Source organism: Lissotriton vulgaris, chromosome 10 (assembly GCF_964263255.1).
Source record: "Lissotriton vulgaris chromosome 10, aLisVul1.2, whole genome shotgun sequence".
NCBI classification, from domain to species: domain Eukaryota; kingdom Metazoa; phylum Chordata; class Amphibia; order Caudata; family Salamandridae; genus Lissotriton; species Lissotriton vulgaris.
This window is the reverse complement of record NC_141698.1, coordinates 99,166,012-99,183,015: the sequence shown is the minus strand read 5'-3', so window position 1 is coordinate 99,183,015 and position 17,004 is coordinate 99,166,012. Positions and strand designations below refer to the sequence as shown.

At 50.8% G+C, this 17,004-nt stretch overlaps 1 protein-coding gene across 3 annotated transcripts in view; it reads left to right on the top strand.

Annotated features, from left to right (window-relative positions):
• Window positions 1-17,004, top strand: part of TMEM184A (transmembrane protein 184A) — a 162,775-nt gene that overhangs the window by 104,825 nt on the left and 40,946 nt on the right. For all 3 annotated transcript variants that reach the window (XM_086940608.1, XM_086940606.1, XM_086940607.1), the window contains exons 4-5: window positions 3,303-3,393; window positions 3,742-3,817. In XM_086940608.1, the coding sequence (XP_086796734.1) occupies window positions 3,303-3,393; window positions 3,742-3,817 (167 nt within the window). The remainder of the gene's footprint in view (window positions 1-3,302; window positions 3,394-3,741; window positions 3,818-17,004) is intronic.

The window sequence follows — 17,004 nt, the reverse complement described above, 5'->3', positions numbered from 1 at the left end:
TGTTACCAGAGCCCACATAGCTGAATCCAGGTTGCTGCAGCTTTTTGCTTTGTTAATAGAAAACTGGTCGCTGTGCTCAAATATAAAGCGCAGCGCCGGTGTTGCAAAAATGAAAGCAGGTGCCATACTGAAACAAAGCACAGGGCCTGTTCATATGTGTTCCTGCGCAACGCTCTTTGCTGCTGGCAGCGGGAAGTAATAATTAAAAAACAGATGGGGTGCGGGTGCTGATAGAAGTCTGCGAAGGGGGTAAAACAATATTTAAAAACAAAAAAGAACAAGGTCTCCCAAAGGACAGATAAGGAATGCATGTGTAAGGAACATGTACTTATCGGTGCTCCTCAGCCTTAAACAGAAGTGACATATCGGCCAAGCCAACAAGTTAGAAGGCAGCCAAGAAGAGCAACATTGGAGTGAACCTATGTCATGCAGGAGGTGGGGAAAAAAGTTGTTTGGATGAATACAGCAGGTCTTGCAGACAGTGCATGCGCGCTGCCTAAGCACGACCTAAAAAAAGAGAGATCCCTGCCTTCTCACAAAAACAGTCACAATGACACTTCCAAGTGTTTGGATCAGAGACTTTTCTGCCTGGCAGCCTGCCCTGGCTCTGAGAATGCCAGTCAGTGGTGAAGATGGCACCTCTGCTGCCAATGCTCCCCCCAGGGCCAGGAGATTATTTACATAGCTGCCAAGTACCCTTTTCTACGCATGATGCCATAGGCTAGTTGTTTTTTCCTGCCAAGGGCACTTTACAATCTGGTACTTGTAGTTTTGCATGCTGGTATTTGCAGAGCTGCTTGCTGGCACTGGTAGCTTTCCTTGTCCCATTGGCATGCATGGTCCTTATTCCAGAATGGACAAACGATACAAAGTTACATCTGGCTGGAGGTTTCTCATGTGACAAGGACCATGTGTCAGCTACCATTTTCTGGTTCTGGGTAATTGTGGGGAATGCTGTGATTTTGAAGAGGAACTGAGAGATGGCCTTAGAGTGTCCTCAAGTGGCAAGAACACCGAAGCGGCCCAACAAAAAAACGTACAAAAATATTACATCTATAGATGGTTGCTTCACTATACCTGAGGATACTCTGGGCTTGTGGAAGGAAATATTAATTTGCCAATGCGTACCACTAAATTGGGCACTAACATCAACTGTTATTTACAATTACTAGATAATGTGCTTTCCTGATTATGCGTACCTTTTTAATCTTTGAAATTGAGAAATCGGTTGGGAATTGTGAATGGGAAATCTTTTCTATCGGTGCGTATTGTGCTTTTTTTTATTTTTTATATGTTACAACATCGGCTCCTTTTCTTTTTAAAACGGTTATGGATGGTGGGGAGGTAGATCAGAACTTTGCTTTCTGATGAAAATGAAGTAGAAGTGGGGATTGGACTTGAATGATACTAGAAGCAGTGATGGAGAGCCCTTCATAAAAGGAATCTTGGGCAGGATGAAGAGCTAAATCTGGGATTGTATTGAGTCAAACTGTGATTTTAGTCTCAAGAGAGGAGATGTGGCCTGGCAGCTAGGGTTTCCAACTGAGGAACCAGGTTCAAATGCCAAACTCACCTCAACATCCTGTGATTCTAGACACAATCACGTCATCTCCCTGTGCCTAGAAAAACAATTTGAAATGTAATAGTATTGAATGATCCAAAGTCAGATTAAAAAAAGAAAATTATGAATTTATTGCCTCACGGCAAAAAGGCATCCGCCTAGGTTGATGTCCTGATGCAACTGGCATAACCTGGCATAACCTGGCAGAACAGTTCATAACATGCATTTAAATCCCTTAAGGCCCACCTTTTCTGCCTATAATCCTCTTCCCTTCCCTATAGCATCCCTGTTACCAAATCCACTAGCGCCGGGACGCCCCGTTGGGGCAGCTGTGCGCTCTATAAATGACACAAATAAATAAAATAAAATAGTAGAATATAGAATCCTAGTAGAATGAAAACAAGTTGCATGCATTAAAGGAAAATGGCATTGAACACAGTGAATGCTTCATAAACTATTACATAACAAAATGTTATGTTATGTTATGTTATAATGGCTTTTGTAGAGCGCGCGGCTACTCAAAAAGAGTGTCCCGGCGCTTTTAAAAGGAGGGCTGCAAACTGCTAACATAACACATTAAAAGAGAAAGTATCACAGATATACAAAACAGAACAAGAAAAAAGGCCTACTGGGTGAACAACCAGGTTTTGAGGCCTTTTCTTAAAGCTAATAAGCTGGTGGCTCCCCGGAGTGTAAGAGGCAGAGAGTTCCACAGCTGTGGCGCCAGTAGTCCAAAGGAGCGACCTCCCAGGCGCGCTCTCTTCACTCGTGGGACCGTCGCTAAAAACAGGGATTCTGACCTCAGAGAGCGAGCCGGCCGGTAGAAGGCAAGTCTCTTTTGGAGGTACTTCGCTCCCGTCGCATGGAGGGCCTTGTATGTCAAGGTCAAAGCCTTAAAGGCAATCCGTTTGCGGATTGGGAGCCAATGCAGGGTCTGCAGTAAGCCCGCAGCACTGGCACGTCTGTTCAGGCCAAAGATCGCTCTCGCCGCCGCATTCTGCACAACTTGGAGCCGCTGTAGCAGGTACTCTGGCAGGCCTAGGTACAGAACATTTGAATAATCTAGCCTAGAGCCTATCAGGGCCTGCACAGTCAGCTTCCTGTGCTCCTCCGACAAAAGGGGAAGAAACCTCCGCAGCATCCTAAGGAGGCCGAAGCAGGTGCCCGACAACCCCAGGATCTGGGACTTCATAGTCAACCCCTTGTCCATCTTGACCCCCAGGTTCTTGGCCACTTGGGATGAACAAGTGGGGGGGAACATACCAGTCGGCCACCATGCCTGCCAGTCTGGCTCCATGTCACACCCAAAGAAGAGTACCTCGGACTTATTGGAATTGCATTTGAGGCTGTTCAGTTGGAACCATTGGAACACGGCCCCAAGGCAATCCCGGATACTCTCCCCATCAAAGTCTCCTCCTCTCTTGCACGAGAAGAGGAGCTGGGTGTCGTCTGCATAGGATACGATCCGGGCCCCAAACGACTCCGCCAACGCAGCCAAAATGCAACAAATAGGTGTCTCTTGTATAGCACTCTAAGGCCAATGCACCAGCATTGTGCTATAAAAACTGCAAAAACACCCTGAAAAATTGACTAATTCCAGGTGGCCATAGCTTTTGGAGATGAATGAGAGCCTGAAGTAATAAGGTTATGTTGTAGTTTCTGTTGTACCTTTGTCTGATTTATCTTAAAATTTAATGACTCTTGCATCCAATACCTTTCTATTTCTCCCATTCCTCCTCAGCATTTGTAATTTATAGTTTCCTCAGCCTCTGCTTTGAATACCTGGGAGGAGAAAGCGCCATCATGTCTGAGATCAGAGGCAAGCCAATCAGGTAAGAGTGTTCTGACCACCCGCTTGCTTTGGCTCATATTAGTGGTGATGTTGTAGGGTTGAGTAAAAATGGAAGAAATATCACTGGAAGTGTCCCTTATGAACAAGCACAGAGGAAACATATAATCATTCAGGTTCTTGTAGAGCGTGACTACTCACCCGTTAGTGTCTCAAGACCCGTTGAGGAGGGGGTAGCGGGGAATGGGGGGCTCTGCAGTTCAGTTGAAGAGCCAGATCTTGAGGTCCTTCCTGAATTGAGGCTTCCTGAACATTCGGGACATACCAATGCTCTAGCTCATCTTTATTTCTAGTCAAAGGCTGACCTGGTACAATTGTTTTTGGTTTCTAGGTCCAGTTGCTTTTATGGGACATGCTGCCTACAGGGGATGTCCTACTCCATTGGGTTTCTCCGGTTCTGTAAGCAGGTAAGCGAGTTACATTTGTTTCTCTTTCGATAGCATTTCTTGATGTTGGAATTGATCATCTTGACTGGTATGTGTTGCACCTGTCCGTATGACACTACGCGTAGGTAGCGCAGTCGCCAGAGTAGTGGCCAGCCCCAGGGCAAGAAATAAGGCATCAATGGGTCTTCAAACTATAAATGGCATCACTTATTGTTACTCAGTAAATCAAGTTCCAAAAAGACAAACCGTATAGAGACCAGAAACCAGTATAGTGCCAATCAGCTAGCACTTTGCGGATTGTACCAAAGTCCACTGCCTTATTTTAAGCATAAACATTGATTCATTTCTCCACAAAGCAACTAATAATGGAACCACTCCATCAACTGTTTTGTAGCAGAAGCTTAATGTTGGGACTCTCCAGTCTATACATTAAATATCTCGGGTAACAACATAAAATGGAGCCACGAAGGTAGGAAAAATATTAGGTGATGGGATCTGACAAAAACAGCCCGCCCAGCAGCAGACATTGAAACCTTGGTAATTCTCGTGGCCAGTAGACCTTTGAGATGGTACAGCAGATCAAGTGGCTGTTGCCATGATGACCCGGAAGTATTTCCTTATTTAGCACTATTACTGGAAATATCCTCAAATTAGGCTGGTTTTCAGTCACTTTCTTTTAATTTAAGCTCAATTTGAATCTGTAGATATCATAACCAAATCTTCCTACATTTTTAAAACCTCTTAATTTCTTATGCAGCTTTTGAATATCTACTACATTGCCACTGGCCCTTTATCCCTTTCTCTTAAAGTTATGCCCTCACATTGCATCCAGTCTGGTCACATGGAAAAAGGAGAAAATTATTTCCTATTGGTTGCAGGCTGTGGGGACATGCAAAGGGAAGATATCATGGTGTGAAGATTTGGATAATATTATGTTTTTTTTACTCAAGTCTTTGTATTTATTTTGATATTCTGTGCACTTGTTGGTGATCTTGTACTTTTGAGTTAAGTTTGTTTCCCCCCCCAAAATATAATATAAATTTGCGTCCAATGGACATCCCCAGCAGTAGATCTCAAACACATGTTGTGGAACTACCACAACCTCTGGTTATAATGGTCGGAGGTAATGCAGAAGAACTTGGATATCACTAGATTACCACAGTTGGATATTTGGGAAGCAGGAGCTTTGAGTGTCTATACAAGGTCAAGGAGACATAAGATGGCCATTCACTTTATGGACCTGGCCCTAACTTTAAAAAGCTAGCGATCACACTGAAATGCAAATGTGCGGCTTCCCCCAGCAGTGCAGCCTGGAAACGTACAGTGGAGCTGTGGGCAGGGGTGGAGGCAACTGCGTTACACAGAGAGGAGACCAGCAGTGCTTAATTTGTAAAACAATATGTGTCAGGGCCCTGGGGAGGAGGTTACTGTGATAGAGCGCGCAGGTCGCCCGACCCTTAGATTTACCAGATTTCACGCACTTGGGCCCATGACGTGTTTAAGACAGTATATTTGTGAATCGGGCGAGTTTACACACCACCACCAGTAATTCTATGTGTTTTCTTTAACACTATTACCTGTGTACCTGACTTACCACAGGCACATATTCTCCTGACGGATCAGGAGCTAGCAGTGGACAAGAGACAAGATAATTCTTTATACTTTATACCTTCAATAACACTTTAATAATTTTATAATGACCACAGACACCTGAAGGGTTTTAAGGATTTTATATAGTAAGTAAAAATTCAGAATGACAACAGGATAAAACTAATACAGATCAAAACATCAATAATCAGGATTACAACAATGATGTAGCTATGAATGAGGGCAAGCACCATTGAGTGCGAGTGGAAAAATACTACTGGGTGAGGGTAACAGGGAACATGCTATTCAGTTTTAGGCTTATACTAGGGTAGGTGAGTTTCAAACACATTAGTCAGTGAATTTGGCTAAAGTCCTACAAGTGATTCAAACTGATCTTAGTCTAACTGCTAATTCAAACTTAGATTTTAAACACCAGTAAATTAGTTCACACTAATTAAGAAAAACAGTTTCAATATGCCCTACAGGAAGGGGGAAAATGGAACATAGCTAATCAAACAATTTGCATATAAGTCTTTGGAGAGGACAGTGAGAAATACCATGGGCAAGGATGCTTTATTAAAAGAGAAGAAGGAAGGAGAATAGAAAGACGGACACCCACACTTATATTTACCTAGGACGGGAATGAAGACTAACCCTGGCCACGGGTCAGTTTGGGAAAAAGCGAGGACAAGGACCCTCAAGGACTTGGGATGCCAGTAGGTGAGCAGGTACAGCTCACGGACAATCAGGACAGGATACCCCTCAGGATTTGGGTCAGGACTGGGCTCACCAAAGGGCACGACCAACACCTGCAGCTTCGGATGCAACGCCTGCGCTAACCCCTCTCTGCACGGAATCCGCCAGTAACTTCGATTGGGTTCTCGAATCTCCCAGCAAAGTGCTTCGACAGCACTTAAGACTATTTCCACCCCTTGGAGTTTGTGGAAATTTCAGACAGAGTGCTCCGCAGCTCTCTGTATCTATCACCTATAGAGTTCGTAGGGTCGGTGACAGGTCAGCTACTCTGACAATTTCTCTAGCTAAAACTAGGCTAGTTATACCCTTTGCGGGTCCCTAGACCACCCACAAATGTTGCAAGTGACAGGATCCCCAACTTAGGATTGGTCAGAGGAGGTGGTTAGGTCATTGTCACCACCTAAAATTCTGGGTTCCCATATTTAATATTCAAATTTCGTAGCCACCCCTTACATTCCAGTTCCCAGGGCATACGTGTAGAAAAGACAATGGAGCTCACAAACATTATCATATAACTTGATACAATTTAGGTACAAGTCGAAGTTTTCTCCCAGGCAAGAGAACAGGTTCCCAGGAGCATCTCAGCTTCGGCAGCCAGCTGGCTGAGTTCCACTGTTGCAAGACTTCATTACTCATGTCACGTGGTGAGTCCCTGTCAGACTTCTAAGATGGAGAGGCTCCCCACTCCCAGGCCCACAGATACGCGGTACATGAAAAGTAAGCGAAAACAAATTAGAAACACAAAGAATGAATACACTGTACACCATGATAAGCTACACTGGACCCCTTACTTTATAATATCTATAGCATTAGGGTTTTAGGCAGAAATAGATAGATGTGCAAAAGCAGCATTAGCAAGTGGAGAGCATGTTAAAGACAAAGCGGCCATATTAGCTGTAATGCGCATGAGCGAAAAAATCCCTCCAGAACTGCGAGTGCGTCACATGGGTATGACCGACGCATGCGCAGACTGGTTTTCTGCGAAGCAGCGATTCAGTAGTATGCAAGCCTTGTTATGATTAATAGACACATAGGCAAGCGTCTCTGGGACACCCGCGTGTAGTGTGAAGGTGCAATATTAATGACGAAACAGATTGGTTAATGCTATTATAGGTTAACGAGGTTCTTGAATGTGAGCAAGTTGCTTTACGTGCGAATCCTTGCTCCATCAACTGTATCTTGCACCACCCATTGGCCCTGCAAGTGCCGGCAACGACAGTACCAACACAACTAATAACCATTACACTCTTGCAAGTGTGACATTTCAGATTATTCCAGGTCCTCAAAGCTACAAGAATGGCTTGGGTGGCAAGTATTAGTTCTTTTTAATGTATTTTGAATTAATAAACAACTGTTGTTGTGCTCCTTTCTAAATCAGAAGAACGGTGCCACCATGTGGCAGACTGCCTAAAGGCCCGGTGCTGACAGTTAAGTTCTGGTGCCGAGCACTGGAAACCACTGGCACAAATGAAACCCTGAAGACCAGGGACCTTCTTTGTTGCCAGATAGCTCTGACATGGGACCATTTATTGTCTCAGTTCACAGATTTTCGGGAAGAAGGGCTCCTCCTCCTCTTTAGTTCCCTCCCGCGGCGTGTCTCCCAACATCGGTCAGGAGAGATGAGTTAAAATGTAAGCAAACACCCAGTCCCATGTAGCGTTACCAGATGAGTTGCAAACGAGCCTGCTTCATCCCCACCTCGTGGAAGACCATTAAGTGCACCTACCGACTCATGCACATGCTCACTTTCTCTTTATCACATAAGAACACACTCTCCTCTCTCCTCTCTCCTTCTCTCCCTCTCTCCCTCTCTCCCTCTCTCCCTCTCTCCCTCTCTCCCTCTCTCCCTCTCTCCCTCTCTCCCTCTAAAAAGGTTTCTGAAGCAACCAATAAACAAAGATCCTTAAGTATTGCCCGGCGGTGTCGCCTCTAACCCACAAAATATTAATCAATGAAGAGGCAGGCGCTGGAGACTGGAAGGCAGGAAACAAGGGTTTATTCTCTCCGGAGGAGAACACATCAGTTCGGACAGCAAGTATCGTCACAAGGTGCTCTAACTGCATCTCTGAGGCCTGGCCTCTTATACACAGGTTTATGGTCGGCAAACATTCTTTATTGTAATAAAGTCACTTTGAAGCATGAAAAGACATTCCCAGAACCTCCGCTTCAGGCCTGTTCCCACACATTTTCACAGCAAGAGTCCCCTCCCTACCCACAGGAGGAGATGGTTATCACACAGCTGGACATTCCGCCGATTCCCGGAATGTGTGCGACTGATCAGATCTCATGGGGTGGGGGCTTTGATCAACTGTAACTCCTTTGAAGAGGGGTGATTCCTTACAGTAGGGGCAATAAACTGCATCCGCAGGGCTAGGTGATGGCCTGGGATCGACTCGGACAATCGGGCATGGAGGAAGGAGTTTATCAAAGGGTATGCGACCATGAAAGGGATGAAGGGAGGTGTCGGTCGGGCATGGGGTGTGATTCTCATGGAAGAGCTGCGCAGATGGGGAGGGTTTATGGCCCATGCATGAGAGAGCGGGGGTGACCAGTGCGTGGGCGGGTGCTTGTGAGGGCGCAGAGCCGTGCTGGGGGTCAGTGGCATGCAGAGGGTGGTTCTGACCAAGGTACCTAAAATGGCGGGTGTGCACGACAAAAAGTGTGGCATCGGGGGAAAAGGGAGGGGCGTGGCTTGAGCGCCGAGGGAAATGGCGGCGTGAGCCCGGAGCTCCGCGCCTCTTCCCCACAAGAATCCTGACAAAGGGGCCGTGGAGCCCGTGTGTGCCCCGGCGCCGATTGATAGCCCGGCGGTGACTGCTCGGGTGAGATCTGGGCAGCCGGCGACGTCGCAGACCCAAGAACGACCGCCGATCGCGGCGGCCTCTGGAGCGGTGGGGAGAATGGCGCCGAGCAAGATGGCGGCCACGGCGGAGCCCTAAGAGGCGGCGGACTACCAGAGGAACGCACTGCCGGCGTGCATAGTGGAGGCGCGATCGCCGGCAGCGACGGACCCCGCACGTCGAGGATTGCTCCTTAGCGCCCGGCTGCGGTGTGCAGCGCTATCGGAAGTGGGCGGTGCGGGCGAGGCCTCCTAGCGGCCCCTTGCCGTGAAGACGAGAACCGGAGCCCCAACCCGGCCCCAGGCACCGGCCGACCCAACAGGTGAGCGGGGGCCGCCCTGAGAGGGGATCCGTGGGAGACGGTGCACGCAGCAGCGCATGCTGGGCCCCCCTCGCCCCCGCAGCAGTGGCCCACACAACATATGGGGACATAAGGAAGGATCCCAAGAGGCAGAGAAGGGCCTTTGGCGTCCGGCCTACCAAGCCACCTCAGGGGGGAGTGAACGATACCCCACAGCACCCGGGGGCCGGACAACACGACGGACGCTTACACTGGGGCGCAGCGGTCGAACAGCGAGGCTCCGCAGCGCACAGGGGCGGACCACGTGGCCGAGGCCCAGGGTCAGCAAGCAGACGAGGAAAGCGAGAGCGGCGGGCCGGCCACGATGGGGAAGCCGAGGGCCAAGGTGGAGGAGGCGGCAACGTCGGAAGCAGTGGAGAGGGGCCCTGCGGAGCAGACAGACCTGCAGCGATTGCAGGACCGAATACTGGACGCCATAACGGCCACCAGGGATGCGCTCCACAACGACATAGCGCAGGTGGCGTCGGGGCTGGGCCTACTCCGGGCGGGCCACGACAAACTGAAAGACAGGGTCAAGGAGGCTGAGGTGGTGATCGAGGTCATGGCGCCGGCTCACAAGGCGATGGAGAGTACGCTGACGGAGGCCCTGGACCGCATAAGCACCCTGGAAAGGCGGGCAGAGGACGCGGAAAATAGAAACCGACGCAGCAACGTACGGATCGTAGGTGTGCCGGAGACGGAGGGGACGGGTGACATGATTGCCTACGTGGAGGAATGGCTGAAGACGGTGGTGGCGCCGGAAGGACTTTCGCCATTCTTCACTCTGGAGCGGGCCCACAGGGTCCCCTCAGGACCGCCCAAGCCCGGGCTCCCACCCAGACCGATCATAGCCAAGTTGCTACACCACAAGGACAGAGATCTGCTCCTGCGGAGGGCTCGTGAGGATGGCCCTTACCAGATTGCGAACAGTAGAGTTACACTCTTTCCGGACTTCACCTTCGAAACGCAGAAACAACGAGCCTCCTTCCTCACGATCAAGAGGGAATTGCGGACTGAAGGGATTCCCTACTCCTTGCTTTTCCCAGCCAGGCTACGAGTGGTAGTGGACGACAAGGCGATCTTCTTCGCGACTTCAGCGGAAGCTTGGGACTGGTGGGAGACGTACAAGGCCGGGACTGACGGCGCCAGGATGAGAGAAGAGCGAGAAAAAGAGCGGGAACGCTCGCCCAAGCGGCTGCGGAAATCGAAGAGACTATGGAAACGGGGACGGGGGCAGCTGGGCCCATCGGCCTCTCAAACTGAAGCGGAACGACAGGCGGCGCTGCTGGAGGTGGGGAAGCTCGGCCGAGCAGAAGGTCCCGGATCTAGAGGGGCCACGGACTCGGACACTCATGTATCGGCCTCTGGCTCGGAGTCGGACTTGTCGGGGATACACCGCACGGAGGGACCGCTGGTGACGCCGCAGACGGCGGACGAGATCCTCAACATATGAACTACTGTCGATGCAGAATGGGTAATGTTTGGAGAACTGGGAGGGGGGATCGTTGCCTCTGCACATAGTAGGGGCCGGGGCACACGGCGGGGCTCAGGGCAGAAGGACCATGAGGAACTGGGGAGGGAGTGTGGAGATGGGCGGCGCGGCCTCCCTCTGGACAAGGCCGTGCTCCGTAGGCCCTTAAGGCACCCACAGCTACGGCTGTGTAGTTGAGACCTGGGTCATCAGGTACGGGAGTTTGGATGGGGACTGGTATTTCGATATTGGGGCCTGTTCTGGGGGAGGGGGGGGTTCCACAGTTGGGAATTGTTTGCTTTTTTTGATATTGTTGACCCTGGGTGTACCATGGGTAGGGCTGTTGGGGAGTTTTGTTTCTTACAGAGGGGGCACCATCACCGCCAACGGGCTGGACCTGGAGGGAGTGTTTCGACCAGATTACTGGGATAATGGCTAATGTAAATGGCTTGACTTGTATTACCTGGAATGTCCGGGGCCTACACACTATGCAACGCAGACACAAAGTGCATGCCTATTTAGTACGGAGGGGAGTACACATCGCAATGCTGCAGGAGACGCATCTCACAAGGCAGGAGGGGGAGGCCCTACAGAGGAGATGGCGGGGACAGGTTTATCACACCAGCTATTCGGCCTATGCGCGAGGGGTGCTCATATGGATTAGGGCAGGCACGCCTTTCCAACTCATACGTCAATGGGTTGACCAGGAAGGGAGATATGTGGTGGTGGAGGGGAAGCTTGACGGTAGAGATATAGTATTAGCTAGCATCTATGCCCCAAACACGGACCAATTAGCTTTCCTAGCTACACTGTCAGGGACGCTGGCCCACTCCCTTGCGGGCCCGGTCCTGCTAGGGGGTGACTTTAACTCCATTGCCGACCCCTTGCTGGACAGGTCTCACCCCCCCCTTCGTGACTCCCCGGTTCACAGGCTCTCTAGGGGTAGGTGGGACTGGCAGGAGAGCTGGGAACTTATAGACGTTTGGAGAGGGCAACACCCGACTGACCGGGATTACTCATTTTTCTCAGGGCTCCATGACTTGCATGTCCGTTTGGACACCATACTTTGCTCCCGGGAGGTGCTACCATGCGTCACTGGCTCAGAGTACCTATCGAGAACAATCTCAGACCATAACCCGCTCCTGATCCGGCTAGCGTGGGTGGCGGAGAAGCCCAGGGTTCCGCTCTGGAAACTGCGGCCTGAGACACTGGAGGACCCCCTCTTCGGGGAGGCCCTAGCGGAAGGCGTGACCTTGTATTTCGCGAAGAATGAAGGGACAGCGACATCAAGGGCGACGGAGTGGGATGCCTTCAAGGTAGTGGTGAGGGGTATCTGTATTAGAGATTATGTAGGCGTGCGGAAGGTACTGCTGGGCGATTTGGCTAAGGCGGATGCTGGACTGAGGGAGGCGGAGAGGAGGCGGCCCGGACGACCGGAACTTCAGGAATCTCTCTGTTTGGCCAGGGAGACGGTAGCCGTCGAAGTGGAGAGGCTCCGAGCCTTTGACTACAAGCGCTATGTGTTACGCTCCCATGTTGACGGTGATAAGGCGGGCACCCTCCTAGCGTGGCTCTCGAACCCCTCCAGACGATGCGCTCCCATACTCCAGCTGCGGGATATGACGGGCGTGGTACAACAAACTCAACTAGGCATAGTCAACGTCTTCCAGAAATATTACGAGGGCCTGTACAAGAGTGCCCCGGGAGACAGGACGGGACTGGTGGATCCCTTCCTGGCTGATCTGCCCCTACGCCGGATAGAGGCTGAGCAGGCGAAGGACTTGGGGTCGGACATTGACGTGGGAGAGATACGATCAGCGGTGCGGCGCATGGCGAGGAACAAATCGCCGGGGATAGACGGACTCCCCATAGAGTTCTATAACAAATATCTGGACATACTGGCACCGCGACTCCTGACTGTTTATAAGGAGGCCAAGGCGTCGGGACGGCTACCGCAGTCGATGAGGGAGGCATTAGTGGTCCCACTGCTGAAGCCCGGCAGGGAGAGTGATGACCCTGCGTCCTATAGACCGCTCTCTATGCTCACCGCAGACTATAAAATCCTGAGCTCCATACTAGCGGCGAGACTCCTGCCTCACATGGCGGGGCTTGTACATGACGACCAAAACGGTTTTATACCGAAACGCAACACCACGATTAATATCAGAAGGCTCATCCGTATCATGGACGGGCTGAACGAGGGGGCAGGGACGGAACTGGTCCTCTCGGTTGATATTGAAAAGGCCTTCGACAGCCTCGAGTGGGACTACCTCTATGCTGTCATGGAGCGTTTCGGCCTGGGAGCTGGATATATTCACTGGACGAAGGTCCTTTACGCGGAAGCGATTGCGAGAGTAAGGGTAGGACCGGCGGTGTCCTTCCGATACCCGGTGGAGCGGGGCACTCGACAGGGCTGCTCCCTATCACCGCTCCTTTTTGCACTGGCTATTGAGCCGCTAGCGGCTGCGGCCCGAACGGGGCGGCACACCCGCGGAGTGCGGACCCGTGACGGACATCATTTCATCTCGCTGTATGCCGATGACTTACTACTGTTCCTCTGCGACGGTGGTGAGGACCTACGGAGAGCGGAAGCTCTACTAGAGAGCTTCGGAGAGATGTCGGGCCTGCGGGTTAACTGGCCCAAGACCAGCTTCTTCCCGCTGCTGGAGGGCACTGCCCAGCCGCAACACCAGTCGGAGGCGACCTGGAACCCTACCTGCATGAAATACCTGGGGGTCCACATCTACCATAAGCCGGAAGACTTGCTTGAGGGCAACCTGGGACGATGTGTGCGTGGACTGAAGGGCTGTATGTCCTTCTGGTCCACATTACCACTATCATTAGCGGGCCGGATTTCCCTACTAAAGATGGTAGCCCTACCGAGATTACTGTACTATTTCCGGACGCTCCCAATCTGGATACCTGGCTCCTTCTTTAAGCTCCTTAAATCTCAAATCACATCGTTCATTTGGGGAGCGGGACGGTGCAGAGTAGCGCTGGCCACGCTCTCTCGCCCGAAAGATGAGGGGGGTTTGGCGGTGCCAGACTTTGAGCTCTATTACCTAGCGGCCCAACTACAAGTCTTCACGCAGGAGGTAGCGAGGGTATTTCGGGGCCCAGAGGACGAAAGTTCGCGGGGAACGCCCAGGCACGTCCTGGCGTACATAACCCTCCAGCAGCGGCTGGACAGTCGGGATTTGTCGCTGGAGCAGCGCACGTACCGTCAATGCTGGAACCGGACCCAGAAGAGAGCGGGTACCCAGCGCCCTTACGCGCCTGAGATACCACTGGCCATGCTGACGGCACTACCACATGGCGGCGACTGGTCGCACCTACAGGAATGGGAGGAAGCGGGAATACAGGTAGTTGGGGACCTCTTTGAAAGTGGAGCACTGCTCCCGTTCCAGGAGTTAATAGGACGCTTCGGTATCCCGAGAGGGGGATTTCTGCTGCACGCAGCGGTAACCAGGGCGATGCACGCCCACTGGGGCACGGGGCTTGGGGAACCCGAGACGGCAGCGGCGTGCCAGTACACCATGATGGCGGCGGGCACGATTAAGGCGGTTACATGCCTGTATAATCGAATGATTAGGGAGAATATCCCTCCTCTCACATCCCTAAAAACCAAATGGGAGGCGGATCTGAATAGGGACATACCGGACACGACCTGGGCACAACTTGTCCGTAGGGCTCGCAACAGCACGAGGAACGCCAGGTTCCAGCTGATCCACTACTATGTATTGCATAGGGCGTACATGACCCCAGGTAGAATCAGGCGGTATTTTGGCGATGACACAGCAGCCTGCCCCCGGTGCCCGGAGGAGGGGGCTGAGTTAGTGCACAGGCTATGGGCATGCCCGGCCCTACGGGACTATTGGCAGGAAGTAGGGGAGGTGCTGAATGAGGTGACTGAACGATCGATAGAGTACGGACCGGCGGAATGTCTTTTGCACTGGTTTCCCCATACCCCCAAAAATAAGCTCACGAGTAAGTTTATCGACATGGGACTGATGGTAGCTAAGAGAGAGATCACCAAGAACTGGAAGGCGAGGATGGGGCCTACTCCACGGAGGTGGCGGCAGGAGTTTCTGAAATGGGCTACGGCTGACAGCACACATAGATACCAACTTGCGCGCAGGACCCCTAACCAGACAGCAGCTGACACTGCGACCGCATGGGAAGTAATGGTGCAGGCACTCAGGGATAGCGAAGCTGACGCAGAGGAGGAGACTCCCGGGGTAGAGGGGACGGAGGAGGCGAGTTGAGGCCCTAGGAGCAGCAGGAATGTAGGGAGACTGAAGCTAGCAACCCAGGGATGGTAATAGCGTGGCCTTAGGCGGGTGATGGTGTGCGGGATGGGATGGGGGGGGGGGGAGTTTTTTGGGTTGGCGCAGGGAAGGGGAGTTGGGGATTAGCGCGTAGTTTAGTAGGGCTATAAAAGTAGACATACACTTAATCCGGACACTAACCACTCCTCTGTATGGAACGTCGGGCATGGATGTGCAGAGGCTTCAACGCCGCCCAACCCCCGGGTTGTGGGCCGGACGGCTGTGTACTGATTGAAGAGATGTATTATATATCTGCTGACACTTATGATGCTACTTCTATGTGTGTATTGGCCTGTACAGGTATGACTACAATAAAAATTATTTTTTTTTAAAAAAAATCGGGGGAAAAGGCAAGATGGCGCAGATAATGTTTACCAAACCGTATTAATTTTCCACATCTCTCTCTCTCTCTCTCCCTCTCTCTCTCCCTCTCTCTCTCCCTCTCTCTCCCTCTCTCTCTCCCTCTCTCTCTCCCTCTCTCTCTCCCTCTCTCTCTCCCTCTCTCTTCCTCCCTCCCTCTTCCTCCCTCCCTCGCTGCATTCAGGCAGCGGTCACACTGTGGGTTACCTTGATGGACCCATTCTGTATTTACCACCATGTCACTAGTTTTTCATGGGGTCCCCAGGTGACTCCTAGCTCCTCCCATTCCCCTAATACCCAGTTTGCCATTAATTTGCCTACTGTTTGATGGGTATACACGCACACACTTACCAAATGCCTTACCCTCTCTGGGGGCTTTCCCCTCTTTATTTAAATTGAGGGGAGGACTCCTGCCTTTTGTGTATGGCCGCTCTGGTACTACTGTAATGTGCCCAGAAGACTAATTCTAGGCTACTTGTGTATGCACTGTATGTTTTGATGTTTAATGCAAATTCGATAAAATCAGATACAAAAAGCTGCAATAGAATACGCTTTACAGGAATATGTTTGTGACACCCTGTCGCCTGTTCCAAAGACAACAAGCTGAAGGAAGGAATGTTTGAGTGGCAGTCGCTCTGGGCTGCATTCCATGCATCGCTTTTCACACTGGCCCATTCTAGACAGAGACCCGCCCTATGCAGATCAGGTTAGGTCTTGCTCCAATAGGAACAGTGCAGCCTTGTCGTCCATGGCACAAAGTGTTTGTTTTGTGAGATTCTAAAATGTGAACTGTGTTACTGTCAGGGCTTCTCTAGTTATTTTTTAACTTTGGGTTCTTGGTGGCCCGTCATCCAGCCACATTGTTGTCTGGTCCTTTTAGAAGAATGGCAGTAGCACAATCGATGACATTAACAAACATGTTTTTTCCTTTATCACCTTTCATCCTTTGTACTCGGCTCTGAGCCCCAAGGTTAATCAGCACTAAAATCAATACCTCACCTGCAAATGCATTGAACTCTCTGAAGCTTCATGCTATCGACAAAAGTCAGGCTGGCCAGAGGAGAACCCATATCAAAGTATTGTGAAATGACAAGCTGGGTGTGTAGTAAATGCACGTTGAATGGGTCCAACTCGTCTGTTTCGCCTTCAGATTCCATATTTCAAGTCCTTTGTTTCGCTCTGCTCTTTCTGCTTTTGGTTAGGTTTCAGTTAAGGCCAAGAAGCTCTGCAAACAAAAGGCAATGCACATAAATAAAACATTAGATAACATTTGGTTGCCATGTTCCTTAGATGGATGGAGCTGGCCCACTCTCTTAAACTCAATACCGTCCATTAGCAAGACCCCATAGTCACCGGAGAAATTGACCTGGACATGAAAGACCAATTGGCCGCCCCGCGTCAAAAGATAATATTGAATTCAGGGCTGGACCAATGAAGCATAGAATTTCGACGCTTAGGCTGTAAATGAAGCCTCATCTTAAGAGCCGACTCTACCAGTTCATATTCTCTAACAGAATGCAGTCTGT